Source organism: Zootoca vivipara, chromosome 6 (assembly GCF_963506605.1).
Source record: "Zootoca vivipara chromosome 6, rZooViv1.1, whole genome shotgun sequence".
In the NCBI taxonomy this organism is placed as follows: Eukaryota; Metazoa; Chordata; class Lepidosauria; order Squamata; family Lacertidae; genus Zootoca; species Zootoca vivipara.
The window spans coordinates 10,071,788-10,098,475 of NC_083281.1; the positions used below are offsets into that span (position 1 = coordinate 10,071,788).

The 26,688-nt window shown below is 47.5% G+C and overlaps 1 protein-coding gene across 1 annotated transcript; it reads left to right on the forward strand.

Moving 5' to 3' along the window:
- Window positions 1-5,909: 5,909 nt before the first annotated feature.
- On the forward strand, window positions 5,910-20,931 carry CCDC124 (coiled-coil domain containing 124). The gene is made up of 5 exons (XM_035120521.2): window positions 5,910-5,986; window positions 9,257-9,433; window positions 16,758-16,941; window positions 17,670-17,784; window positions 19,608-20,931. Exons 2-5 carry the CDS (start codon window positions 9,275-9,277, stop codon window positions 19,810-19,812), a joined length of 663 nt encoding a protein of 220 aa, XP_034976412.1. The 5' UTR covers window positions 5,910-5,986; window positions 9,257-9,274; the 3' UTR covers window positions 19,813-20,931.
- The last annotated feature ends 5,757 nt before the right edge of the window (window positions 20,932-26,688 follow it).

Consider the following 26,688-nt stretch of genomic DNA (forward strand, 5'->3'; position numbering starts at 1 on the left):
CCTTAAGGCAATTGTCAAATCTGTGTAATTACTTCTTAAGTCCAAAAAGAATTTCGGAATGTCTTTAAAAAGCACAATCTGGGTGTCTTGAACCTTCAAAGTTTTCTGATAATGCAATCCGAGGATTTTATCTCTTTACTCCTTGGTTTGGAATGTCACCATACAATCACTCACAAATTTTGTTTCCTTCTTTGTTCTTGTGCCAAACCTAAATGCTTTAACAATTTGGCCCTCCAAATCCTCTTCTGTCAGATCCCAGGTTGACTTGAATTCTTGAATTATTGTTGCCTTCAGATTATCCTTTTAAACCAATGGAAAAGCACGGATCCTTATATTTGTCTCCCTCTGTCATCTGCAGAAATGCGATCGCCACTTGCTCCTGGTATGTCTGCTTTTCCAGGTCTTGGACTTTCCCTGTCTCCAATTGAGTGACTCTTTCATCCACTCCTGCCACCTGTGTCTTCACCTGTTTAATTTCTTTGTTCAAGGAGCCAAGTTCACCTTTAATCTGTTTTAATTCCTCCATAGTCCTCTTTAATTCTTCTGAATTCCGGTCCTGCCCTTCTGTGAGACCAGCAAGCGCCTGCAACACTTGGTCTTCAAATGATGGTGATATTGACCCTTTCCTCCTTGCTCTTGTTGAGGCAGGTGCTGCTGTATCAGTGCCTGACATGCTGTTGTTATAAACAACAATTTTCTCAGTCTCAGGAGCCTCAAGGTCAGGCTTATCTCAATTCCTTTCCCAGCCAGGAACAGCCACAGCCAATGAGAAATACACAGTCCTGTATTGCAGTGTTTCTCAACCTTTTTTGGGCCACGGCACACTTGTTCCGTGAAAAAAATCACGAGGCACACCACCATTAAAAAAAGTTTAAAAAATTAACTCTGTGCCGCCCTATGTTATAATTATGACTGTAAGAAACACTTGCCAAATATTGCTTTCCGGCGGGTCAGCGCTGCCGAGTTCTTAAAAGATCCGGGTTTCTGATCCACCCCACCTGACCCCGCTGTCCCGTATCTTACCCTGTGCGTGTTCTCGGACTTGTGAGAGGACGATTTGGTCTTCATGCCTCCGTGAATTAGCAACAAACTACCTTTTGAATGATGGAGATTGAATATTTTAAAAGTAGCTACTTGAAGTCCGCTCGATTTTCCAAAAAAGAGACACACGTGCGGCACTATTAGCTGCTGGGGGCTGCCATCTTGGCTAAAGGATTCTGGGATGATCCTGTCACGTGAGGCATGGGGAAAATGGAAATAATGAAAGCTGATTGGTCTGTGGAAACTATAAGGGGCGAAGAAATAGGACGCCCAGGGAGGTGGAGTTTGCAGCTGCAAAATCGCCCTTTTCGTCGCGGCACGTCGCGGCACACCAGCCAGCGTCTCGCGGCACACTAGTGTGCCGCGGAACAGCGGTTGAGAAACGCTGCTGTATTGTATCCAGTATATTTCCAGCCTTTTATACAATGTAATTTATGCTTTATTGCCTGAAGAAGGGTATAATGTTGCAATTCCCCTTAAATTAATCATTTCCTCCAGCTCAGAAGTGCAGCATATACTTCAAAGGCAGCCAAAAGGAAACAAAAGTTCACAACCTCTATTCCTTTGTGACGTCACTGTGACGTCACAAAGCTCTGCTGAGCTGATCGGGTCCCTGCTCCTTTATATTTACAAAATCCTGCAGGGTTTCTCTTCCCAGAGCCCTGCACTCTGTTCAATAAGTTTATTATGTATTAAGATTTAGTTAAGTGTCATTATTGCAGTGAAATTTTAAGATTTAGTTAGAATAGAATTGTATCTTTGAGATAAGTATAAGAGATTTTTAGTATTGTTAAGTAATTAAGAGTATTAATAGGTTTAGATAATCATCAAAATGATTGGAATCAAGATTTGGAAAGTACTAAGGAAGGAATATAATGAAACACATCTAGGAGGGATTGGAGGAAGTCGATAAAGATTAGTGATATAAGATTGAGTGGATATTTCTTTGTTGTAATGTTTGATATGCTGTATTGTTATGTATATTTTGTGTGTTTTGTTTTCTGTTTCCTTTGTTTTGTTTTGATAAAATCAATAATAAAAATGTGGAGGGTACATTTTGTTCCAACGAACCTTTCCCCACAACCGCTTACCCGATCGTCCTCAAATTTGCCCACAACATAGGGATCGCATGTGAGAGTGTCTCTATCCACTTACATTGTCCATACACACACCTAGGACAGGTAGAAACCTGGATTTGTATACCCAAAAACTAAAAATATACTCAAAAATAAAGTATTTGGGAATCTGGTTTACTCCAAATAACATAAATCTTTATGAAGATAATTATATGAAAGTATTTGGAGAAATCAAAAGGGACATGGAAATGTGGAATAGGCTGTTGACTCGTGGGAAAGACGGATGAAGACACAGCTCTTAAAACAACCAGCTCTTTATTTCAGCTTTGAGTCCTGGAGTGCACAATAGCTTAGCCGGCTGGCTTATATAGTACAGTACTGAGTAACTTGCAACAGTAACAAACTTCCCCTAGTTACCCAATCCGTCTCAATCCTTCATTTGTATGTTGTGGACCTGAGTGAGAACTGCAGCCACGGTGGCCAGAATGAGTACTGCAGTCAAACTTAATACATAATACATAACATAGGCTACACTTATCATTCTTAGGCCGAATATCAGCAGTAAATTTTTTTACCTGAATTACTTTTCCTGTTCCAAACCATTCCAATTATAAGAAAGTTAGAACGTATAGATAATTGGCAGAAAGAAATTTCTAAATTCATATGGGCAGGGAAAAGACCAAGAATAAAACACAAGGTGTTAATCGACATCAAAGATAAGAGGAGGGTTTGGTCTCTCTGACCTAAAGATATATTATGAGGCTGCATGCCTATCCTGGCTGAGGGAATGGCTCCTCCTAAATAACACCGAGCTGCTTGATTTAGAGGGGCATGGCACCCGATTCGGGTGGCATGCATACCTAAACTATGGGGAAAGCAAGGTTCATAAAGGTTTTACCAACCACATAATATGTAACACCATGTTTAAAGTATGTTTAAAGTATGGGGTAAATATAGACTATTATTAGAACCTAAGACGCCGAGATGGATAACCCCCCTAGAAGCAATCGCGGTAAAAAAATAAATAAATATGAAAGGGTGTTGGACAACATATAACAATTTATTGACGGAAATCGATGGCCAAATAAAAATTAAAAAATATGAAGAAGTGAGGAATTATTTTTCAAGTTGGTTGGAATATTATCAAATACACGATATATTTAAAGAAGATTTTAAAAAAAGGATTCGAGAAAGAACCTTCAAAATTGGAAATTGAATTTGTAAATATTAAAACAAAAATAATTTCGAGAATGTATTGGCTCCTTCTGAACTTCGAGGTGATGGAAGAAGAGGTTAAAGTTAATATGATAAGATGGGAGCAAGATATTGGACGCCCCATCATGATGGCCGACTGGGAACACCTATGGAAAATAAATATGAAATGTACCGCAACCTACAATATTAGAGAAAACATGATGAAAATGCAACACCGATGGTACCTAACTCCCTCTAGACTGTCAAATATGTATATATAAAAACTTATCAAATGTATGTTGGAGGTGGGGGGGGGGAGTAATGGTGACCTATATCATATGTGGTGGACATGTGGAAAACAATGTCCCCACTGGAACCAGAATTGGCCTCCATAGTCACTTACGGACCCATTGTTAAAACCATGTTTATGGAAGACAATCTTACTCGGCTACAAGTGATCGCCAAAGAAGAAAGAGGAAGAAGATATATACATTTTGATTGCTTTAAAAAAATACATTCATTTTGCACAAATTTAAATTGTACCTTTTCCCACTTATATGGTTTTTGAAATTTTATATTTATTTTTTATAAAAATTAAATGATCCTCATAGTTGTGGGTGAGCCCCTTTTGACTCCTGACAACCAATATTTTTAGACCCAGCCCACCATTGTGCATCAATAGGAGGGCAGTCCTAGAATCCTAGAATGGTAGAATTGGAAGGGACCTCAAGGGTCATCCAGCCCAACCTCTTGCAATGCAGCTGTCCCATATGGGGATCGAACTCACAACCTCGGTGTTATCGGCACACTGCTCCAGGCACTTGGGCTAATTCCTCTCTTGAAAAGAAATAGCCAGGCAGGAAGAAGGATGAAACATTGCAGCAGGCTTTGTTCCTATTGCATGGCTCAGTGCCGGCCCTCTCATGAGGCAAGGCAAGGCGACTGCTTCGGGCGGCAGGATCCATAGGGGCAACAGAAGATCTCTATCCCCTGCTGCCTTGTTCCTGGTGTAGATCTTTCCACACATATTTTGTGGCGTGCCTCAGGTGCCAAAATGTCTTGGGCTGGAACAGGAGGGCAGAAAATGGCTGCTGGCAGGAGTGTTGCAAGGAATTGTGGGAAACTGCTAACTGGTCAGCAATTCAAATACATGAGCAAGACAGAACATTCCATTGGGGCAACTCAGGCAGACAAGCGGCATAGAAATAATAAAATTATTATTAAAACTGTTATTATTAGCCAGAATGAGGAGGTGGATTTGGTGGGGAGGCAGAAACCTACCACCTCACTTATTTATTTGGTGGATCCTTAATGGAGCAAGATCCACTAACCCAGGTAACTGCCTGTTTCAGTAAATATGTATAGGGAAGCTTTTTAATTATGCTTTTATATATGTTAGAAGCCGCCCAAAGTTCCTGGGGCAACGCAGTCACATGGGAGGGGTACAAATAAAATAACAACGACAATCACCATCACCACCATCATTTTATTATTAAGGATTGCGACCTGAAGATCCGTAGTTTGGAATTGGGGTTCTAGGCGAGTGGTGAATGGAGATGTGTATGTGGTTTCGGTTTGCAAATTAGGATAATTTGATATTTGAACTTCATTGTTTTATTATTCTCGCAAACGTGCTGAAATTTGTGGGGATGTGACGGAGGAAAAAGCACCTGAAATTAGACTGGTCTCTCAGACCTTTCCCCGCCTTCATAAATTAGATGCTTGGGTGGGGGAAATACTTTTTTTAAAAAAGGGGGAACCAATTAGCTAAACTTCATTAGCTGTCCTAAGATTGCAACCAAAAGTGCATTGAAGGTTGCAGCCTTACAATGCAATCCCTGTGTGTGTCTACTCAGAAAGAAGACCCATTTGGGTCCAGCTGCAACATGCAGGATTGCAGAGTGTTAGTACCGTATGTATTGCCAATGCTGGGGGCTGCTTTCCATTACTGAGCCCCCAAACCTTTTTTGTTTTCTTTTTCCTATGGTCTCGGGTTTGCCATTAAAAAGCAAACAAAAAACGAAACTTTTGAAAATAATAATAAACCAATGTCTTTTTGAAGCCGAATCCGCCATCTTTGTGGCGGTCGCTGCCCTTACACAAAGCTTCTTAGGCCCTAAGACAGCTGGTGCAGCCGTTTCCAAGGCGACGGGTCGGCCTTTAAGGCAAAGGGCAGCGTGAAGGCGGTTGCCGCCATGTTTGCATCGGGCGAAGTCCCACGCGCCATTTCAGAGCAGGTCACGCTTTCACGTAAGGAGCCGGCGGCCATCTTAGTAGTGGGCATGCTGCTCCCTTTTGCTCCCACAGCCGGGCACTTCCGTGTCGTGGCCGACGCCATCTTTGTATTGGGCAACATTCGAAATGCTGCTGAAGAAGTGGGGAAATCGGGGAGGGGGTCGTTTCTTTCTTTTCCTTCTCCACACATCTCTGGCCCGCCGGTCTGCCGTGAGGAAGGGAAGAAAAGGCAGGGGAACAAAAATTTGGGGCGGAAAAAAAAGAATGTTGGCTTTGCCCTCAACAAGCATGGAAACCGCCCTCCACAAACGTGGCGTCAAAAGAGGCGGCGACCACGAGACTATCTCCCCTTTTCCGCACCCCATGGAGGGGTGGCTTTCAAAAAGGGAGGCGGGGGCGTGACGGACAAAGGCTGCGACGGCCGGAGGTGGAGGCGGCAGGTAAGGGAAGGGTTGGGTGGGGCAGGATGGCAATGGATTGCGAGACCCCCCCCCCCGTCTTATGGGGCAAGGGGCTGCCTTCATGGGGGAGGGGGGAAGTTGGGTGGGGGAGACCTCCAAAAAGCCGTGGGGTGGAAAGAGAGAGAAAGGGGAAGGAGGAGAGAGAAGGAAAGAAATAGCTCCAGCCTTGCAAAATTATCTCTTATTATTAATCTCCCATTGAATAAAATGTACCCTTAAAAAATAATAATCAAGCCCTTTGTTTACTTCGGGCCGGCTTCTTCTGTGTCCTCAAATCACATTATTATTATTATTATTAATTGTGAAAGTGCTCTTGTGCGTTTGGCTTTTGCATTCTTCGTTTTAGCATACTTTTGAATACAGCTCTTAAATTTTGATTATTAGATTAGGTTACTAAATTATCAGATTTTGCAAATTCTTTTAGGCAACACTCAGAACAATCTCTCCTCTCCGTTGACTTCCCAGCCACCTTTCCATGGTGTTCTTTCCTTACTGTATAAGGCTGCTGTATTACTTATATTTTACCCATTATATACATTAATTCAAATTTATTAAACTACCATTTCTCATCTGTTGCTATGCTTCAATCCTGCATATGTTTTAACATGACCATGATATATATACCCTGTTTCTCCGAAAATAAGTCATAGCCATAAGATAAGCCGTAGCAGGATTTTTAAGATTTCAAGGAATATAAGCCATACCCCGAAAATAAGCCATAGGGTGTTTATTTGAGGAAAAATAAATATAAAACGGTGTCTTATTTTCGGAGAAACACTGTACTTTTTCAAATAATCCACAAAATATTTCCATTCTTCAAGAATTTTTTCTCATTTTTCTTTAATTCTGACAGTCTGCCCACCTCACCTTAATTTTGTTTTTAATCCCCTAATTGTGATTTAGAGAGTTCTTAAGTTTTATTTTCAATCGCCTGGTGGTCACTTTCCGTTGTCTAGTCTATAGAAATAAGTTGCTTTACCGTGTTTGCATGCAGGTCCTCTGGGACAATAGTTTGCAAGTCCCTGAACTGTATATATAGTGGTGTTGCAAGATTTTTTAGCATTATTGCACACAAACTGTAGCTGCACACAGACACACCATAAAATTGTTTGGGTTTAATTATTTACTTGTGTTTTATCTTGCATTTTATACTGTGAACTGCCCTGATATCTTTTGATGAAGTACGGTATATATTTAATAAATATAATATATAATAAATAATTTCAAGCATATTATTCCACCACCCCCACCTCAGAATCCTGGGAACTGTACTTTGCCCCCTCACGGAGCTACAACCCACAGCATCCTCAGCAAATTACGGTTCCCGAGATCCTTGGAGCGAAGTTGTGTACTTTAAATCAAAGGTCCCAAAATTGTGGTTTGGAGATCGCCGGTGGCGTGTCTGTAAAAATAAAATTTAAAACCGCACAGCACATCACCTTCCTCAGAGGTTTTAAAGCAGAGGTTGGACAGACACCTGTCATGGAGGCATGAGCTGAGATTCCTGCATTGCAGGGGGGGTTGGACTGGATGACCCTCGGGGGACCCAACCCTCTGATTTGATGGTTACAACGGCTGCCACAAGGATTAATAATAATAATAATCCCCTGCCCATCTGGGTGGGTTTCCCCAGCCACTCTGGGCGGCTTCCAACTAAATATTAAAAACAATACAGCATCAAACATTAAAAACTTCCCTAAACAGGGCCGCCTTCAGTTGTCTTCTAAAAGTAAAATTATTGCTTATTGCCTTGACATCTGCTGGGAGGGCATTCCACGGGGCGGGTGCCACTACTGCGAAGGCCCTCTGTCTGGTTCCCTGTAACCTCACTTCTCACAATGAGGGGACCGCCAGAAGGCCCTTGGTGCTGGATCTTTAGGGCTTTAAAGGTCAGTGCCAACACTTTGAATTGTGCTCAGAAACGTACTGGGAGCCAGTGTAGATCTCTCAGGACCGGTGTTACGTGGTCCCGGCGGCCACTCCTAGTCACTAGTCTAGCTGCCGCATTCTGGATTAATTGCAGTTTCCGGATCACCTTCAAAGGTAGCCCCACATAGAGTGCATTGCAGTAGTCTAAGTGGGAGATAACCAGAGCATGCACCACTCTGGTGAGACAGTCTGCAAGCAGGTAGGGTCTCAGCCTGTGTACCTGGACACAGAATTAACCTGTGCCTCCATGGACAGCTGTGAGTCCAAAATGACTCCCAGGCTACGCACCTGGTCCTTCAGGGGCACAGTTACTCCATTCAGGACCAGGGAGTCCCCCACAACCACCCGCCCCCTGTCCCCCAAAAACAGTACTTCTGACTTGTCAGGATTCAACCTCAATCTGTTAGCCGCCATCCATCCTCCAACTGCCTCCAGGCACTCACGCCGGACCTTCACCGCCTTCACTGGTTCTGATTTAAAAGATAGAAATTTAAAAAATAACAGAAAACCATTAAGTGGTTCCACTTCCCAAAGACCACCAGCTATTTTCAAATGATTTGGGGAGGGGGGAGTGCAGGATCCAGTGCTTCAAATATGGGGTGTGTATGCAGCCTGTATCTATATCATAGGATTGTAGGGCTAGAAGCAGTCTTAGAAACTCAGGTGTATAAGCTAGGCGCCAAACGGCACCTACAATCCAGGGGTGGGTGGGCTAGATGACTCTTGGGGTCCCTTCCCACGCTATAATTCTCTGATCTCAACTATGTTGCTTTCTCTTACAGCAATTCAATTGTCCCAGTAAGCAAGAAGAAGAAACACACACAGTGTGGACTAAGGCAGAGGTTTTTAAACTGTGTCTTCCAACCTGGCGCCCAGAAACCTCCATGTAGAACCATAGATCTGTAGAGTTGGAAGGGACCCCCAAGGACCATCTAGTCTAACTCCCTGCAATGCAGGAATCTTTTGCCCAACATGTGGCTTGAACCCAAAACTCTGGGTAGCTCAGTTAGTAGACCTCTTAATCTCAGGGTTGTGGGTTTGAGATCCACGTTGGGCAAAAAGGTTCCTGCCTTGCAGGGGGTTGGACTGGATGACCCTCAGGGTCCCTTCCAGCTCTCCAATTCTATGATTGCCTAAGAGTCTTATGCTCTACTGACTGAGCTATGAGCCTTTTAGTTCTGGGGGTACGGCTTCCTTAGTCTGCCTGTAATGTCTCCGTGGCTTTACTTTTACGGCGCAGGTCACTCTGAGTACAAAATTGCAAATAAAACAAAATCACGTTTGCGAACCCCTCTTTCTTGCCCTCCACCCCCCGGCCAGGCCAGAGGACCCTGAGGGATGCCCAAAAAGTTCCAAGGGGAGAACACCAAGTCGGCAGCCGCCCGGGCAAGGAAGGCGGAGGCCAAGGCAGCAGCTGATGCCAAGAAGCAGAAAGAGCTGGAGGATGCCTTATGGAAAGACGAGGACAAACACGTCATGAGGAAGGAGCAGAGGAAGGTGAGCGGGGGGGGGGGGGGGGGCTGGGGCTGGGAGGGGAACGGGGGTCCCCCAAAATGCTCTGCCAGGTTGCAAAGGGAAGAGGAGCAGAGCGCACTGCCTTAGAAACTCAAACATATACAGTGGTACCTCGACTTCCAAATGCCCCGACTTCCGAAGGTTTCGACTTCCGAAGTCCGCAAACCCGGAAGTATTTTCGCCGTGTGTGCAGAATGTGCACTTTGTCTTCTGAAGGTTTCGACTTCCGAAGAGCACCGCGGAACGGATCGCCTTCAGAAGGCGAGGTACCACTGTGCGCTAATCTCCCAATGGCACTTTAAACCGGGGTTGCGGCCGCCAAGCAGAATGTTAATTTGTTTATTAATTTTATTTACTAAATTAGCTATATAAATTAAGTCGGGAAATAAATACGGGCAAAGCAAAACACCACTGAGAGAAGGCTCTGAAATATTCTTGCCCAGAAGCTTTAATTCATTTCGTTCCAAATTGTTTGATTTGATGGTTTCAAGTGTTGTCAGATGCTTCGGGGGTTATTGTTTTTCTTAAACATTCAAAGCGGCATAGAGATGAAAATGTTCATTACTGTTTTGTTATTATTTATTAAATCTGTATGCTGCCCTTTACCTGCGGTTCTCAAAGCGGCTGCAACAGGAAACTGCAAAATGAAAACACAAAATACGTCATAAAAACGAACCCAATAACAACTCAAGAGCCCACAACAAACCCAAGTTCTTCTTTTTTTACATTGAACTTTATAATGATTGTGGTTATTATTCGTTTCATTTCTATACTGCTTTTATGTTTTAAATTGGGGGGCTCAAAGCAGTTGACAACGCAATAAAACAACAAATCCAGAATAAAACAAATTCAGACTTAAAGAATCTTTTAGATCAGGGGTCCCAAACTAAGGCCCGGGGGCCGGATGCGGCCCAATCACCTTCTGAATCTGGCCAGCAGACGGTCCAGAAATCAGCATGTTTTTACTTGAGTAGAATGTGTCCTTTTATTTAAAATGCATCTCTGGGTTATTTGTGGGGCCTGCCTGGTGTTTTTACATGAGTAGAATGTGTCCTTTTATTTAAAATGCATCTCTGGGTTATTTGTGGGGCCTGCCTGGTGTTTTTACATGAGTAGATTGTGTCATTTTATTTAAAATGCATCTCTGGGTTATTTGTGGGGCTTAGGAATTCGTTCATATTTTTCTTCAAAATATAGTCCGGCCCCCTACAAGGTCTGAGGAACAGTGGACCAGCCCCCTGCTGAAAAAGTTTGCTGACCCCTGTTTTAGATCCTTCTTTAAGTGGCATTTTGCCTTCCCCTAACCGACTAGATTTTTAAAGCTGCCCCATAGCAGAAGTGGGGTAGTGAGAGTGCTGGAGTAGGACCTGGGAGATCAGGGTTCAAATCCCCACTCCGTCATGAAGCTCACTGGGCAACCTTGGAGTCGGTGGGCATCTTCTGGCATTCTTCAGCAGATCAGACACTCTTTGAATTGCCCAACCTGAGACAAATAATGTGGTTTTGTGACTCTCTGACCGGGCTGACTTCCTCCTTCTGAGCCTTTCAGGGCTTAATCACCTCCCTGGAATCTGGAAGGGCAGGATCCGATCTGGGGTGTGTCACCCTTTCTTGAACTGAAGCCTGTGACTGCTGCCTCCTGTGTTGTTTTTGCCGGGCTAGCTGCACTGAAGTGGCCTTCCTGGGGCGACAGAGCCTGGGCTGGTGGTGTGTGTGTGTGTGTGTGTCCTGGGCTGCCCAGACATTGAGACCCCCCTCTCGGCCTCGCTGACAGTGTCCAAAGGAAAACAGAGCAAGACGTTGGGCACCAGCTGGCTGCAGGAGTTGCCAGAAGGAGGCAAGCAAGGTGCCATCCAACCGCCTTAGGGACTCCACTCTGGATCTGTGTAGGGTTTACTCCTGAACCCTTTCTTATCCCAAATCTATCCCGAAAGGCAGCAGAGATTTGGGATCACAGTTTTCCTTCTCCTAGATAGGAGACAAGCCCCACCGGCGCCTCAGTTCCCTCTACAGCATGCGCAGAAACTGCCTTCTTGACCATTGGGCCCATTCTTGGTCTCGTCCATTCCGTCCGCCGGAGCCTGTCTTCACATGCAGGGGAAGCCCCTAACTCACCGAGGGTCTGAGGCCCATTGGCTCCCCTCACCTGGTTCAGCCGGACAGTCGAAGCCATTCTGGGATTGTGGCCGCTGTCGCCTGCTGACAGTTTCCCAGAGCTGCAGATGTATGCTGAGTGCAGGTGGGCAAACGACCCCAGAAGGAGCTCACAGGTAGATTGTGTGTGTGAAAGGTCCCTGCTATAATCCCCAGGTATAATAACACCACTACTACTGCTACTACTACTAATATACTTATACCCAGCCCATCTGGCTGGGTTGCCCCTGCAAAAAACCCTGGAGTGCCGCTGCCAGCCAGTGTAACCAATACATGCCTAGATGCACTGATAGCCTCACTGGTGTCCCGCAACTTGCTACGATCCCAATTTAATCCAGGCCCTTTGTTTATACCTTTGAAGGTGACCTGGAAACTACAACTAATCCAAAATGCGGCAGCTAGATTGGTGACTGGGAGCAGCTGCCGGGACCATATAACACCGGTCCCGAAAGACCGACATTGGCTCCCAGTACATTTCCAAGCACAATTCAAAGTGTTGGTGCTGACCTTTAAAGCCCTAAACGGCCTCGGCCCCGTATACCTGAAGGAGCATCTCCACCCCCATTGTTCAGCCTGGACACTGGGGTCCAGCTATCTGACTTTTAGATGTCACCTGAAGGCAGCCCTGCATAGGGAAATTTTAGATGTTTCATCGTGATTTTATCGTGATCTGTTGGGAGCCGCCCAGAGTGCCTGGGGAAACCCAGCCAGATGGGTGGGTATAAATAATAAATTATTATTATTATAACCATGATGACTAGATAGAGTCTCGTTTTATCTTTTGGGGATAGGACAGAGCTCAGGGGCAGAGAACCGGCAGAAACCCCTAGGTTCATTCTGCACTGGCGTCTCCTGGAAGGGCTGGGGAAGACTCCCCCCCCCCCCGTCAGAACCCCCACCCCGGCTGCTGCCAACCAATGCTAGCCAGTAGCTGATCCAGGTGACCCAGCGGTCTGTATTACTTGGGTAGACCCTGAGTCTTCTGAAGCAGGCAAACAACACTTTCACGTTCCGTTCAGCGAAGGGGCACTTCTCCCTTCTGCCCAGGAGGCGGCAGCAATGGATAGATCTCTCTAGCTGGTTTGGGAGCTTTTGAAATCACAGAACAGGTTTGTTCCTTCCTTCTGTCTCTTTGGATGAATCCTATAGTGTCTCATTTCTCTTTTGTGGGGGTGGCGAGGGGAGAAAGGCGCAGCAAGGACGCTTGCTTTGCATGCAGAAGGCCCCAGGGGGTGGAGCAGAGAGCTTAATTAAAGGCAACCTCCGTAATTCTGGAGCCTTGAAACTGCGCCAGACCAAGGGCAGCGTTGCTCCCGTTTCGGTGAGGTTCCGGTTTCAGCCCTGCATCTCCGTGACATCGACCTGTCCCCTGGGGCGGGACGTATCCTTTGGATCAGACCACCTGGGTTAATTTTATAATGCTTCCATGGTGACACAAACCTGCTGGCTCCAGGGAGTGCAGGGTGTTGTCTGTTTCCATCCTCTCTCTCCCTCCCTGCCCCCAACACTTCTATCTCCTGTGTGGCAGGAGGTTGGGCTAGATGGCTTTGGGGGTCCCTCCCAGCTCTATGATTCCGTGATCTCTCTCTCTCTCTCTCTCTCTCTCTCTCTCTCTCTCTCTCTCTCTCTCTCTCTCTCTCTCTCTCTCTCTCTCTGCGCTTCCTAGACTCTTGCAAGAGCACCTTCCTCTTTTTGGTGAGGATTCAGCCTCGGCCGGAATGGCCAATTTCTCCTCTGCCATTAAGTTTGAGCATAATGCCGTTTTGAGACACTCAAATCTTTAATGGGTTGCGAACCTATAAGGCCAGCTGCCTTACCTTGAGCCAGATCCGTTGTGGGTCTGTCTAGCCTAGTATTGCCCACACTGACTGCCAGCAGCTTTCCAGGGGTTCAGGCAGACCATAGATCTAATACAAAAAGAAAGTCATAATAAAAACATAACTTCAAAATAAACAACTTACTGTGTATCAAATTAAGCACTATTCCATCATCCATTAGAATATAATAGTAAGCAGTAAAATTAAATACGTATTAATAAATAATGCTTAAGCAATTTGCACCTAACAGTTGCAATAAAGAATTGCTAAACCATAATCAATAAAAAATAATGGCGAATCGCAATGCATAAAATGCATAAAAATACAAAACTACAAATACCACAAAAGCACACAAAACCATGTAAAGCGATCAAATTGTTTGTATTATAGCATAGATACAGATATGATTTTGTATGTGATTTTATATTGTGAACCTCCCTGAGACCTGCAGGTTTAGAATTATTTTAATAATAATAGTAATAATAATATGACACAGCTATTGTTTTCTGGGCATCACTTCCTCCTGTGGTGGGGAGTTCTGCAGTTCAACTCTCTGCCACAGAGGGGAAGACCTTTCATCTGCTCTGAATCTTCAAATATTAAATGATCTGATGGCTCATCTGGGCGACGTGCACGGGGCGCTTTGAGACACAAGCTTTTCCATTTCGAAAGAGTTTCTGGTCTTATTGACTCCTGGTCTTACTGCATCTCCTGGGCTTTTGGATTTGTTGATTGCTATTGACCAGATCCAAAGCACAAATTGCTTTCTGTACCACCTTGGCCAGTTGGGAGGTGTTAATGGGCATGTTGGGCTTTTTGCGCCGTTGATCTTGGGCTTAGCTGCATTTCTTGACGAATCGTTGAATGGATTGCTGTCTTTGATTATTTAGGAAGGCTTGTATTGCAGGCGAACTTTCCCCAAACTTCAGATGTTTTGGGCTACAGATACCATCCTCCCTGGTATCATGCAGCCAGGCTGGCTGGGAGTTATGGGAATTGTAGTCCATGCACAGGGGAAGGGCCATAGCTCAGTGGTGGTGCTCAAAATTCCTTAGGTGCCAGACGCGTTTTGCGACTGGCGCGGGTCCAGTTACAGCCACGTGGAGATCCCCAGGCATGGCATCTCCACCTGGCTGGCATCTCCACCTGGCTGGCGCCTCCAGCTTTCTTAAGCAGGTTAGCATTGTTAGCAAAGTCAGCATGGGTTTCTGAAAAATAAGTCATGTCAGGCTAATCTGATCTCATTTTTTGACAGAATTACAAGCCTGGTAGATGAAGGGAACGCTGTGGATGTAGCCTATCTTGATTTCAGCAAGGCCTTTGACAAGGTGCCCCATGATATTCTTGTAAAGAAGCTGGTAAAATGCGGGCTAGACAATGCTACCATTCAGTGGATTTGTAACTGGCTGGCTGACCGAACCCAAAGGGTGCTCATCAATGGCTCCTCCTCATCCTGGAGAGTAGTGACTAGTGGGGTGCCACAGGGTTCTGTCTTGGGCCCAGTCTTATTCAACATCTTTATCAATGACTTGGATGATGGACTTGTGGGCATCCTGAGCAAGTTTGCAGGTGACACCAAATTGGGAGGGGTGGCTAATACCCCAGAGGACAGGATCACACTTCAAAATGACCTTAACAGATTAGACCACTGAGCCAAAGGCAAACAAGATGAATTTTAACAAGGAGAAATGTAAAGTACTACACTTGGGCAAAAAAGATGAAAGGCACAAATACAGGATGGGAGACACCTGGCTTGAGAGCAGTACATGTGAAAAGGATCTAGGAGTCTTGGTAGACCACAAACTTGACATGAGTCAACAGTGTGATGCAGCAGCTAAAAAAGCCAATGCAATTCTGGGCTGCATCAATAGGAGTATAGCATCTAGATCAGGCATCCCCAAACTGCGGCCCTCCAGATGTTTTGGCCTACAACTCCCATGATCACTAGCTAAGAGGACCAGTGGTCGGGGAGGATGGGAATTGTAGTCCAAAACATCTGGAGGGCCAGATGTTTGGGGATGCCTGATCTAGATCAAGGGAAGTAATAGTACCACTGTATTCTCTGGTCAGACCTCACCTGGAATACTGTGTCTAGTTCTCGGTACCACAGTTCAAGAAGGATACTGACAAGCTGGAACGTGTCCAGAAGAGGGCAACCAAAATGGTCAAAGGCCTGGAAATGATGCCTTATGAGGAACGGCTTAAGGAGCTGTGTATGTTTAGCCTGGAGAAGAGAAGGTTAAGGGGTGATATGATAGCCATGTTCAATATATACAAAGGGATGTCATATAGAGGAGGGAGAAAGGTTGTTTTCTGCTGCTCCAGAGAAGCAGACACGGAGCAATGGATTCAAACTACAAGAAAGAAGATTCCACCTAAACATTAGGAAGAACTTCCTGACAGTAAGAGCTGTTCGACAGTGGAATTTGCTGCCAAGGAGTGTGGTGGAGTCTCCTTCTTTGGAGGTCTTTAACCAGAGGCTTGACAGCCATCTGTCAGGAATGCTTTGATGGTGTTTCCTGCTTGGCAGGGGGTTGGACTGGATGGCCCTTGTGGTCTCTTCCAACTCTATGATTCTATTATTTATCTCCCACCTTTTTCTCCAAAGAGTACATGGTTCACCCCATTCCTCCGTTAATCCCTACGACGACCCTGTGAGGTGGGCCAAGAGTCTGTGACTGCCTCCAAGGTCACACGGTGATTTTCATGACTGAGTGGGGACTTGAACCCTGATCTCCCAGGTCCAGCACTCTCAACCACCCTGCCTTCCTAGAGCTCTTCTGCTATGGGGCAGCTCTATAAATTAAGTAGGTAAATAAATACAGGAAAAGCAAAATGTCACCTGCTGAAGGATCTGAAATACTTTCCTGGAAGCCTGAATTTGTTTTATTCTGGATTGTTTTATTGGAAGGTTATATGTGTTGAAAACCTGCTTTGGGTTCCCCCCCCCCTTCTTTCAAATAGAAAGCAGTATAGAAATGAAATGAGTAATAATAAAATAAAATCCATTGCCAAAAAAAAAGAGGTCCTAGACATTCCATTGCGGCGGCGAAGGTAACCTAGGCTTAAGGTTAAGCGATATATCAGAGTTTCTAACACTGGACTTTGCATTCTGATTGTCCCAGGCACAGTCCCCCAAAGGCATCAACAGATTGGGGGTGTGAGAGACCCCTGAGTCGGAAACCCCAGAGAGCCATTGCTGCCAACCAGTGTAGACCATGCTGAGCTCAAGTGTCTGGCTCCGTATGAGGCAGAACACGGTGCTTCTTTTCAACTCCATCCTTCATTCAGAATCATGAGGACTAGACTCTTTTTCTCTCTCCCTCCTGCTTTAGGAAGAGCGCGAGAAACGGCGCCTGGAACAGGTGGAGCGCAAGAAGGAGCTGCAGCGCCTCCTGGAAGAAGAGGATGCCAAGTTGAAGGGGAAGACGCCCAAGCCTCTGCCCCCGGGCAAAGTCACCCGCGCGCAGATTGACGAAGCACTCCGGAAAGAGCAGCAGAAGGAGAACGGGGAACCCGGTGAGCGGGAGCTGATTGGCTAGCGCAGGCATATGCAAACTCCAGCCCTCCAGATGTTTGGGACTACAATTCCCATCATCCCTGACCACTGGTCCTGTTAGCCAAGGATGATGGGAATTGTAGTTCCAAACATCTGGAGGGCCAGAGTTTGTCTATGCCTGGGCTAGTGAGTTTTGGGTGTCCAGGTAAAAAAGGACCCCTGGACGGTTAAGTGCAGTCAGAGGCGACTCTGGGGTTGCGGCGCTCATCTCGCTTTCAGGCCGAGGGAGCCGGCATTTGTCCACAGACAGCTTTCCAGGTCATGTGATCAGCAAGACTAAACCGCTTCTGGCACAACAGGACACCGTAACAGAAGCCAGAGCACACGGAAATGCTGCTTACCTTCCCATCGCAGCGGTACCTATTTATCTACTTGCGCTGGTGTGCTTTCGAACTGCTAGGTTGGCAGGAACTGGGACAGAGCAACAGGAGCTCACCCCGTCGTGGGGATTCGAACCTCTGACCTTCTGATGAGCAAGCCCAAGAGGCTCAGTGGTTTAGATCGCAGCCACATCCAGAGCAGAGGGTGACTCACAGAATGCAGCGCGTTAGAATGATGGAGTTGGAAGGGACCCTGAGGATGGTGCAGTCCAGTCCCCTGCAATGTATTGCTGCATTTTAATTTTTTTTTTAAAAAAAAGTTTGGCCTCCTGCTAACCTGTGCTCCCATTTGCCCCCTTCTCTGCCAGGAGAGAAACTGAAGAGTCACCTTGAGATGCCCTTGGAAGAGAACATCAACCGCAGGGTCCTGGAGGAAGGCGCTGTAGAGGCACGGACCATTGAGGATGCCATTGCGGTGCTCAGGTAATCCACGTGAGAGCTAAGAGCCTAGGAGGAGTCCTGCCGTAGCTGGATGAGGACAAAGCGGGGCCCATCTAGTCCAGCATCCTGCACTCACAGGGGCCAGTCGGATGCTGCAAAGCAGGGGTGCCCAAACTTTATTCAAAGAGGGCCAGATTTCCTGAAGTGAACATGTGTGAGGGCCGACCAAAGTTGTTGAGCTTTTTTTAGGATTGACGTTTACCCAAAGGGAAGCCCACTGTCACAAACGGGTTGGACACAGAGGAATGGTGAGAGGAAGCAGCTGGGGAACCCCCAAGCTAAGAAGGCTCAGAGTCCAGAGAGGGGTGGTAGGGTGCTGATGAGTGGTCAGGGAGAAGATGGACGAGACTGGGAGGAGGAGGTGGTGGTGGAAGCTGAAGAGGCAGCATGGCTTAGTGAGCAGGGAGAATCTGTGGCAGAGAGAAGTCCAGAATCAGAGGCAGAAGCTGAAGCAGGATAGGGCCAAGAGGCAGAGATGAGTCCAGCTGATAAAGAGCCACGGATGTCTTCCCCCTCCTGTTGCAACCAGCTCCCCTCCCTGCTAGTCTCCCAGAACCAGGAGAGGCATAAAAAGGGCGGAGAAGAGGTTGGTTTTTTGCAGGTGCAGTCTCTGATTGCTTGGGGGAAAGCCCACAAGAGGTGGAGACCTAGGCAGTTCTCATGGACTGACTGGATGCAGAAGAGTGGTGGGAGGAATCTGCTGGGGGAACCCCCCAAGGGAAGTCCAGAATCAGAGGTGGAAACTGAAGCAGGAGAGGAGGGAGGCAGGCAGAGATGAGTCCGGCTGGCTGGTAAAGAGTCGCTAAATTTATTCAGAGAAAAAGAAGGCTGAGAGGTGATATGTCAGCCATCTTCTAATATTGAAAGGGCTGCCCCATGGAAGATTGAGCAAGATTGTTACCTGCTGCTCCAGAGGGTAGGGTCTGAAGTGATGGATTCAAATGACAAAAAAAGAAGTTTCTGGCAAAACATTGGGAGTTTGACTGTGGAATGGACTCCCTTGGATAGTTGTGGATTCCCCTTCCTTGGAGGTTTTTAAGCAGAGGTTGGGTGGCCAACTGTCATGGATGCTTTGGCTAAGATTCCTGCATTGCAGGGGGTTGTACTAGATGACCCTTGGGATCCCTTCGAACGCTACTATTCTGTGAATGCAGGAACCACAGCCAAAGTATCCCTGACAGATGACCACCCAACCTCTGCTTAAATCCCTTCAATGAAGGAGAGTCCACAACCGCCCAAGGGAATCCATTCCACAGTCAAACAGCTCTTGTTTTCAGAAAGTTCTTCCTGATTTTTAGTCAGAATCTCCTTTCTTGCATTAAAGTCATAGAATCATAGAACTGTTAAGGTCATTTTGAATCCCGATTCTGTTTTCTGCGGCATTAGCTCCCTCTCCCAGTTTGGTGCCGCCTGCAAATTGGATGAGCATCACCTCAGTTCTTTCATCCAAGTCGTTTATAAAGATGTTGAACAACAACTATTGGCCCAGGACAGAATCCTGCGGCACCCAACTGGTCACTTTCCCCCAGAATGACGGGGAACCATTGATGAGTACTCTCTAGGTTCGGTCCGTCAACCAGCTACAAACCCACCTAACAGTCCCCTCGTTCCATCCACATTTCACCAGCTTCCTCGCAAGAATATCAGAGGGGACTTTGTCAAAAGCCTTATTGAAATCAAGTTATACTATGTCCGCAGCATTCCCCTGATCCACCAAGCTTGTAATGAGACAACCCTTGGTGGTCCCTTCTAGCTCTGCAGTTCTGCCGTTTCTATGATTCTCCTTTCTCTCCCCCCACCTCCAGCGTTGCCGATGACCTGGACCGCCACCCTGAGCGCCGGATGAAGGCCGCCTTCACGGCTTTCGAGGAAGTCCAGCTGCCGCGGCTGAAGCAGGAAAACCCCAACATGCGCCTCTCGCAGCTGAAGCAGCTCCTCAAGAAAGAGTGGATGAAGTCGCCCGAGAACCCCATGAACCAGCGGCACATGGCTTACAACACCCAGAAATGAGACTGGTGAAGCCCCCCATGTGTGGGTGTGGGAAGCGGTGCAGGGAGAAAGAGAGAGAGAAACCACCACCTTTTCCCACCCCCCAACACTGAACAGCCTTTCAAGAACAGCCAAGGCCACGGTGGTTCCCTCCAAGCTCCGCTCTACGGATTTAAAAAAAGGTGCAACTAATATCCCCCCTTGCTTCCGTTGACTTCCCCTGTTGGACTCGAAAACCTCCCCCCTCCCCAGACACACCCCTTAAATTTGGGTTTCCTGATCTCCTGCGGAAGCAGGTTCAAATTGGCTCCGAAACTTTTCCTGCGGGGCCAGATGGGATTGCCCCGGGTACCTAACCTTCTTTCTCTCTCTTGGGACGGTGTCGTCTTCACCTGCCTCTTTGTGCTTTGGATGGGGGGCAGGCGGGGAGAGACTCAGGCGTAGCAAAAATCTGTGCCACCCCCTTCCCTTCCTAACCAACACTTTTCTCTGCCAGGTCGTGTCTCAAGACGGGAGCTAGTTTAGTTTAGAGGTCCTTAAGTCTTCCAAGATTGGGTTGTGGGTCAGTGGGGCAGGTGTGAAAGCCCTTCCAGGTGAAACAACAAAGAAATGCCACCCCCCAGCATTGCAGAAACAAGAAAAAGCGAGGGCAGATCACTTTGCCATGCTAGCTTTCTGGGTGCAGGGAAGCCATGCAAAATTAAAGTAGCCACCTTTGGGAGAGGAGTTCTTCCTTAGCCTTCCAGTTTTCCAAACTGGCCTTTTACTCTGTTTGTGGAGGGTGGTTTGGTGCAATCCTGCAAGCTTCTACTCGCGACCCAAAGTAGGGTGCCCCCTTCTGTAAGGAGGAGGCCAAGGCTGTCCCTTGCCAGGACTCTCTGCCCCCACTTAGTTCTTGCTCTGCTGCTTGTTTATTGAGTGCCTGCATCCCTCCAGATACTGCTGCACTCCATCTCTTGCCACTGTCGTCCCTGACCATTGACCCTGCTGGCTGCTGGGGGTCCAGTGGTGTCTGGAAGGCCGCAAATGTCCCTCCATCTCCGATTCATCTGGTAGCACTTCATTGTCAGCAATATGCTTCTTCTTCGGTGTGATCGGCGCCCATCTCTTGACTCCAGGGGCATGCCCAGGATCAAAACTGGGGGGAAGGGGCGGGGCCAAGGCACGGGAGGGGAGGGGCCACAATGTGGGAACGTGGGCGGGGCTACGGAGAACGGTGGTGATGTAAGAATAAAAATGAAAATAATAAAAATAACTTCTCCTCGCAGCGCCTGGCTCTCCTTCTAGATCCCAGCCCGGCCTCCTTCAGAGGCGGTCTGGAAGTGAGCGCTGAGGCGGCAGAGGCAGAGGCGGCTGGCAGGCTGATCTCCCTTCTCCCTCTGCCGGGGCGTCAGGCTTGGGGCCTCCTCTTCCGGGATGCGGCAGCGGCCCCGGGCAGCCATGGCGTTGGCCCAGGCATGAGCGACGTGGTGGAGCGGACGCTGAGCGCCTTGCCGGCTTGTTGGGGCAGCACGAGCCAGGGGCTGGGTTGGGCGGCGGCGGGGGACCCGGCCGGAGCTCGGCCACCTCTCGGGAAGCTGGAGGGCACGGCGCAGCGGGCGGGAACGCCAAACTCACGCTCCGCCGGGCTGTCCTCCGCCTCTGCCCACCAGCCCCGCCAGCAGCGCCGCTCTCGCCCACGGCTGCGCCGGCCCTGCTTCTAGAGGGGGGCAGCTGCCCCCCCTGCCCCGCGCTGGGTACGCCCATGCTTGACTCTCTTAACAACAGAGGGTTTCTTTGGGGGGGGGGGTCTTTAAAAATCTGCAGGGTGCACACACCTCTCATCTCACCTCCCCTTACCACTGCCCCACTTCTGGCATGGGTTTTTTCCTTGCTCCGGTGAATTTGGAAGAAGGTGCAACTTCCTGTTGTTGAGGAGGGCTTTGCACGATGAGGAACAGCCTCCCTCGTTGTGCCACAGGTCAGCGGCAGCAGAGCTCTGCCTTGCCAAGGCACAAACTGACTGCTCGAAAACCAGCGTGTTCCTTTCCCCACTTTCCTCTGCCGAATCCAAGAATGCTTGCTGAGTTTCAGATGGGGTTTCAAAGCAGTGGAGGACACCCATCTCTCTCTCTCCCTCTCTCTCTCTCTCTCTCTCTCTTTCTCTGTGTGTGTGTGTGTGTGTGTACGCAAACTGGGCTACTAATTTGGTATCATCTTCCTCTCCCAAGTTTTTAGCACCTTTTTTGCTCAATGTGATCCCATCTGGCCCCCAAGGACAATTATGAGCCCCCCCCCCCAATTTGCCAGACATACCCCAGTGTTGCTGCTTTTCTCTGCAGAGAGAAGTTTCAGCATTTAAAAAACCAAAAACAAAACAAAAAATACATTTTGCCCCAAATTTGTAAACCCAACTTCCCAAAAGGAATAAAATGTTTGAACTGTGCCATCATCTGATTTTCCTCTGTTGCTTCTTCTTCTTCTTCTTCAAAAGGTGGTGTAATTGTATATCTCTTTGACGTCTTCTAAAAGTTGTTTATCTCCTTGACATCGAATGGGAGGGTGCCACCATCGAGAAGGCCCTCTGCCTGGTTCCCTGTAACTTCACTTCTCTCAGTGAGGGAACTGCCTAAATGCCCTCGGCGCTGGCTCTCAGTGTCCGGGCAGAACAATTGGGGGGGGGGAGAAGATGTTCCTTCAGGTATACTGGGCTGGGGCTGTTTAGGGCTTTCAAGGTCAGCACCAACACTTTGGATTCTGCTCAGAAACATACTGGGAGCCAACGTAGGTCTTTGACGACCAGTATTATATGGTCCCAGCGGTCGCTCCCAGTCACCCGTCTAGCTGCTGCATTCTGGATTAGTTTCTGAGTCACCTTCAAAGGCAGCCCCACGGAGAGTGCATGGCAGTATTCCAGGTGGGAGAAAGCATGTAGGCAGGTAGGGTCTTAAATGCAGCTGGTAGACAGTAGCCCTGGACGCAGAATTGACCTGTGCCTCCATGGACAGCGATGAGTCCAAAATGACTCCGTGTTCTTTTGAACATCCTGTAAATGGATGTGGCAACCCTAGTGATAAAAATAAGCCCCTTGCACACACAAAAGCCCACCTTGACCAACGCCCTCTCCCCCACCACAGATGAACTGGGGTCCTCAGCCCTGCAGCAAAAGGCTTAGTCAGAGGATCCTATCTAGAGACTTCCCCCAGATGCCTCTTTCAAATTATCATTAGCTCTGCTGAGCCTTTCCTGGGGGGGAAACAAGGCCTCCTAATTAGGTGGGGTCTGGAGCCGTAACTGCAGCATTTACAGAAAGCAGGAAAACAGCAAGCCTTGGAAAGGGGACGGTTAACCCTTTAGAAGCCAAATGTATCACATTCCTAGTAGTTTGGGGGAGCTGGATCTCCCTATCTGGAAGCAGCCCCCTAACTCCCAGGTGCGCCAAGAACACTTCAAAAAGCCATATTCACCCATTCCTAGATTTCAACGAAAGCAACGGAGAGCCGGGTTAAATCCTGCTGCTTCCCCTGCATGCAAAGACAGGCTCCCACCGACTGAGTGGACGAGACCAAGAGTGGGTCCAGCGGTCAAGAAGGCAGTTTCTGCCCTTGTTGTAGAGGGGTAAAACGGGGCTCGTCCACCTGGGAAGGGAGCCAGTCTAGGAGAAGGAGAACTCTGACCCTAAACCTTGCGGCCGGGATATTGTTGAGAGAAGAAAAGGCTCAGGAGTAGACCCTCTGCAAAAATGGAGCGGAGTCCCTAAGGCGGTTGGGTGGCGCCTTATACGCCTCCTTCCAGCAACTCCTGCAGCCGAGCTGGTGCCAAGCATCTTGCTTTGCTTTCCTTTGGACCCTATCAATGAGCCCAAGAGGCAGGTCTTGTCGTCTGGGCAGCCCAGGACCTCCATGCACACTGCCCAGGCTTGCACCCCTGGGAGGTCACTTGGGTGCTGCTAACACAGCCGTTTGCCTTCACCTCGAGAGGCACACTCCGTTGCCTCTCGAGACTGACAGTTGCCAACAACAACAGCAACTCTGAGTAGGGCTAGCCCTGAAGACAACCCAGTGTCCTAATTCCGCCAAGAGGAGGGAGCCAAGGGGACTGAACAGGGCTAGGCTGCCTCGTTTGGGGCGGGGGCGGCATTGAGCACATAGAATTGAGGAATCGCAAGGGACCCCCAATGGCCATCTAGTCCGACCCCCTGCAATGCAGGAATCGCAGCTAAAGAATCCCCAGCAGGTGACCATCACGACCTCCATTGTTTTTCCCTTTTGTCTCTGGCATTGATCTCCTTTTACTGGCCACCATCCAGCCAGAGCGTCTTCTGTTATCTCTCCCCTCCTGCCGCGATGCTCCTGTATCCTCTCAGAAGATACGGCGTGTCTTAGCATCGCTCCCCACCTCTGCGGGGACTGAGATAACCAAAGCAGAGGCTGATGCATGAGCGATAACGGTCCGCCGTGCCGCAGAAGCGCCAACCCTTCCAAGGTCGCCTGAAGGACACTGGTTCCGTTCTCCTTTTAATTTCCTGGTTTAAAATAAATCAGAAAGGGAGGTTTGAAAACCAGTGCATGGCCTTCTGAGGACCTGAGCACTGCAAAGATTACAGCAACCTGCCTCCCATTAGAACAGCAAAACAAAATATTTCTGGAAAACAAAATCTTTCTACAAAACCCAAGATAGCTTCAAAAGAGGATTAGACAAATTTGTAGAGGGCTGTCTCAGCCTACCAGTCGCCAAGGCAGCCATGCTTTTCATAGACTGTAGTGTTGGAATGGGACCCCAAGAGTCATCTAGTCCCAACCCCCTGCGATTTTTTTTGCTTGCCAGCTGTTGGGAAACTAAGGAACTCCATCTCACAGGAGGCAGTGATGGCCACCGATCCTGCGTAGGAAGTCGACAAAAATAAGAGAAGAGATGAAACTGTTGGAACTTAATAAAATATTGAAACTTAATAAAATAGAATTGGGGGAAAGGAGTTTGTGAGTTTAGTTTAAGTAATCTGGGGTGCTTTAAGGCAGACCTGATATTTCCTGATATTTCTCCCCTTGCCTCCCCCCTTTAAAATAATAATCACACACAAACAATCTTGTAAAAGGTGAAAATAGCATTTGCTCACTCTATAAGAGTTTTCTGTTGCAGAATAACAGATCACAGCAGCTTTGTTCAGGCAGGCTTAAAATAGTAATTTGGTTGCAAAGACACAGAATCATAGAATTGTAGAGTTGGAAGGGAACCTCCCCCCCCCCCAGGTCCTCTAGTCCAGGCATCCCCAAACTGCAACCCTCCAGATGTTTTGGCCTACAACTCCCATGAACCCTAGCTAACAGGACCAGTGGTCAGGGAAGATAGGAATTGTAGTCCAAAACATCTGGAGGGCCAAAGTTTGGGGATGCCTGCGGGTCTAGTCCAACCCCCTGCAATGCAGGAATCGACAGCTCAAGCATCCATGACAGATGGCCATCCAAACTCTGCTTAAAAGCCCCCAAAGAAGGAGAGCCCACAACCTCCCCAGGGAGACCATTCCCTCTTAAGTCTAGCTTAGGGTGGTTTCTGAGCAATGGAACACATTTCTGGCTTGGTGATGAGATGAGTCAGGCCGACCCCTGTCAGGACACATGGGGCGTGTCCCTCAGAGTTCTCTCCAGCAAACTTGCAGCAAACATGCATTGCTGATTTGCAAATATCCCACAGGCTTCTAGTTGGCTGCTGCAAAAACAGGATGCCCGGTGAGATGGACCTCCTTGGGCCTGATCCAGCAGGCTCTCCTTACCTCCTAAAACTTAAATGCATGCTGAAATCAGCATTAGCTCCCATCTGTATTTTCTCTGTTGCTAAATTCTGGACAGGTTAATTAGAGCTGACTTGATCATCATCATCAGATGTCAGATTATTACATCTAAAACCCTCCAGAGTGCTAAAAATCCAGATTATGAGTAACGCCATCCTGACTCACCCAGAATAAACACAAGCGCACACTCCTTCTTTCCTTGGTGTCACACATTTAGGCGATTTTGAATATCACGCTGCCCCACGGCAAACCATTTGCCGCCATGTGAGGCTACATAGTTAAAAGCTGGCATTGGAAGACTACAGGAGAATTTATATTTGGGAGTCCTTGCAAGAGAGCTGAGAAGGACAAAAGGATGGGTGGATATCTTTTGTTTGGGTTGGGCTTGGCTACCAGGGAGGGGCTGATCCGTCTATTTTTCTTATTTTTTGCATCCTGAGTTCTGCTGTTCACATCCGCCTCTGATTTTTATTTCTGTAAGTCGCCAAGGAAATTCGCCAGCCTCTTAGCGCAAATTTCTCCTTAACGTACACATTGTTTTGGGGTATTTCAATTTCACTTTTATTTGCAGAGCAACCCCACCCAAAAAAGTCTGCATTTATACGCATGCCTCCCCCTACTATATGCATTTTGCTCACCTCACCTGGCTGCAGAACTGTGTTGATGCTTGGTGTTTTATTATGTTTTTATATCTGTTGGAAGCTGCCCAGAAGGGCTGGGGCGACCAAGTCAGATGGGTGGGTACAAAGAATAAAATTATTATTATTATTATTATTATTATTTATTAAGTGGTGCCTGATTGAGTAAGAGAGATGGCTAGTTAGACTCTCTGCTGTAGGATCCTAAATTCTGGTGTTCTGCAGAGACTGGCTCACACATTTCGATGAGGGATGAAATTATTTCCTACATGTATCAGCTCAAAAAAAGCAGGCACTGACTTTCTAGGGAAATGCTCGCTGGGGACGGAGACTGGTATCTCAGCGAGCATATCAATTTCAAATATTCTGATTATTTCTACTTTTTGTATTTCTACTTATTTACTTGATTTGGGGGGGGGGGGGCAGCTCCCCCTGCCTCCCGCCATGCCCATGCGTGACACTCAACTAGACCCATTTTTAAAGCAGTGTGGA

What these genes read in the sequence shown, in the direction of transcription:
- CCDC124 (XM_035120521.2), top strand. Translation starts at nt 9,275, where the DNA reads ATGCCCAAAAAGTTCCAAGGGGAGAACACCAAGTCGGCAGCCGCCCGG. An exon ending in TGAGGAAGGAGCAGAGGAAG is followed by an intron (nt 9,434 to 16,757) that starts GTGAGCGGGGGG and finishes CTCCTGCTTTAG; the next exon opens with GAAGAGCGCGAGAAACGGCG. An exon ending in GAAGGAGAACGGGGAACCCG is followed by an intron (nt 16,942 to 17,669) that starts GTGAGCGGGAGC and finishes CTTCTCTGCCAG; the next exon opens with GAGAGAAACTGAAGAGTCAC.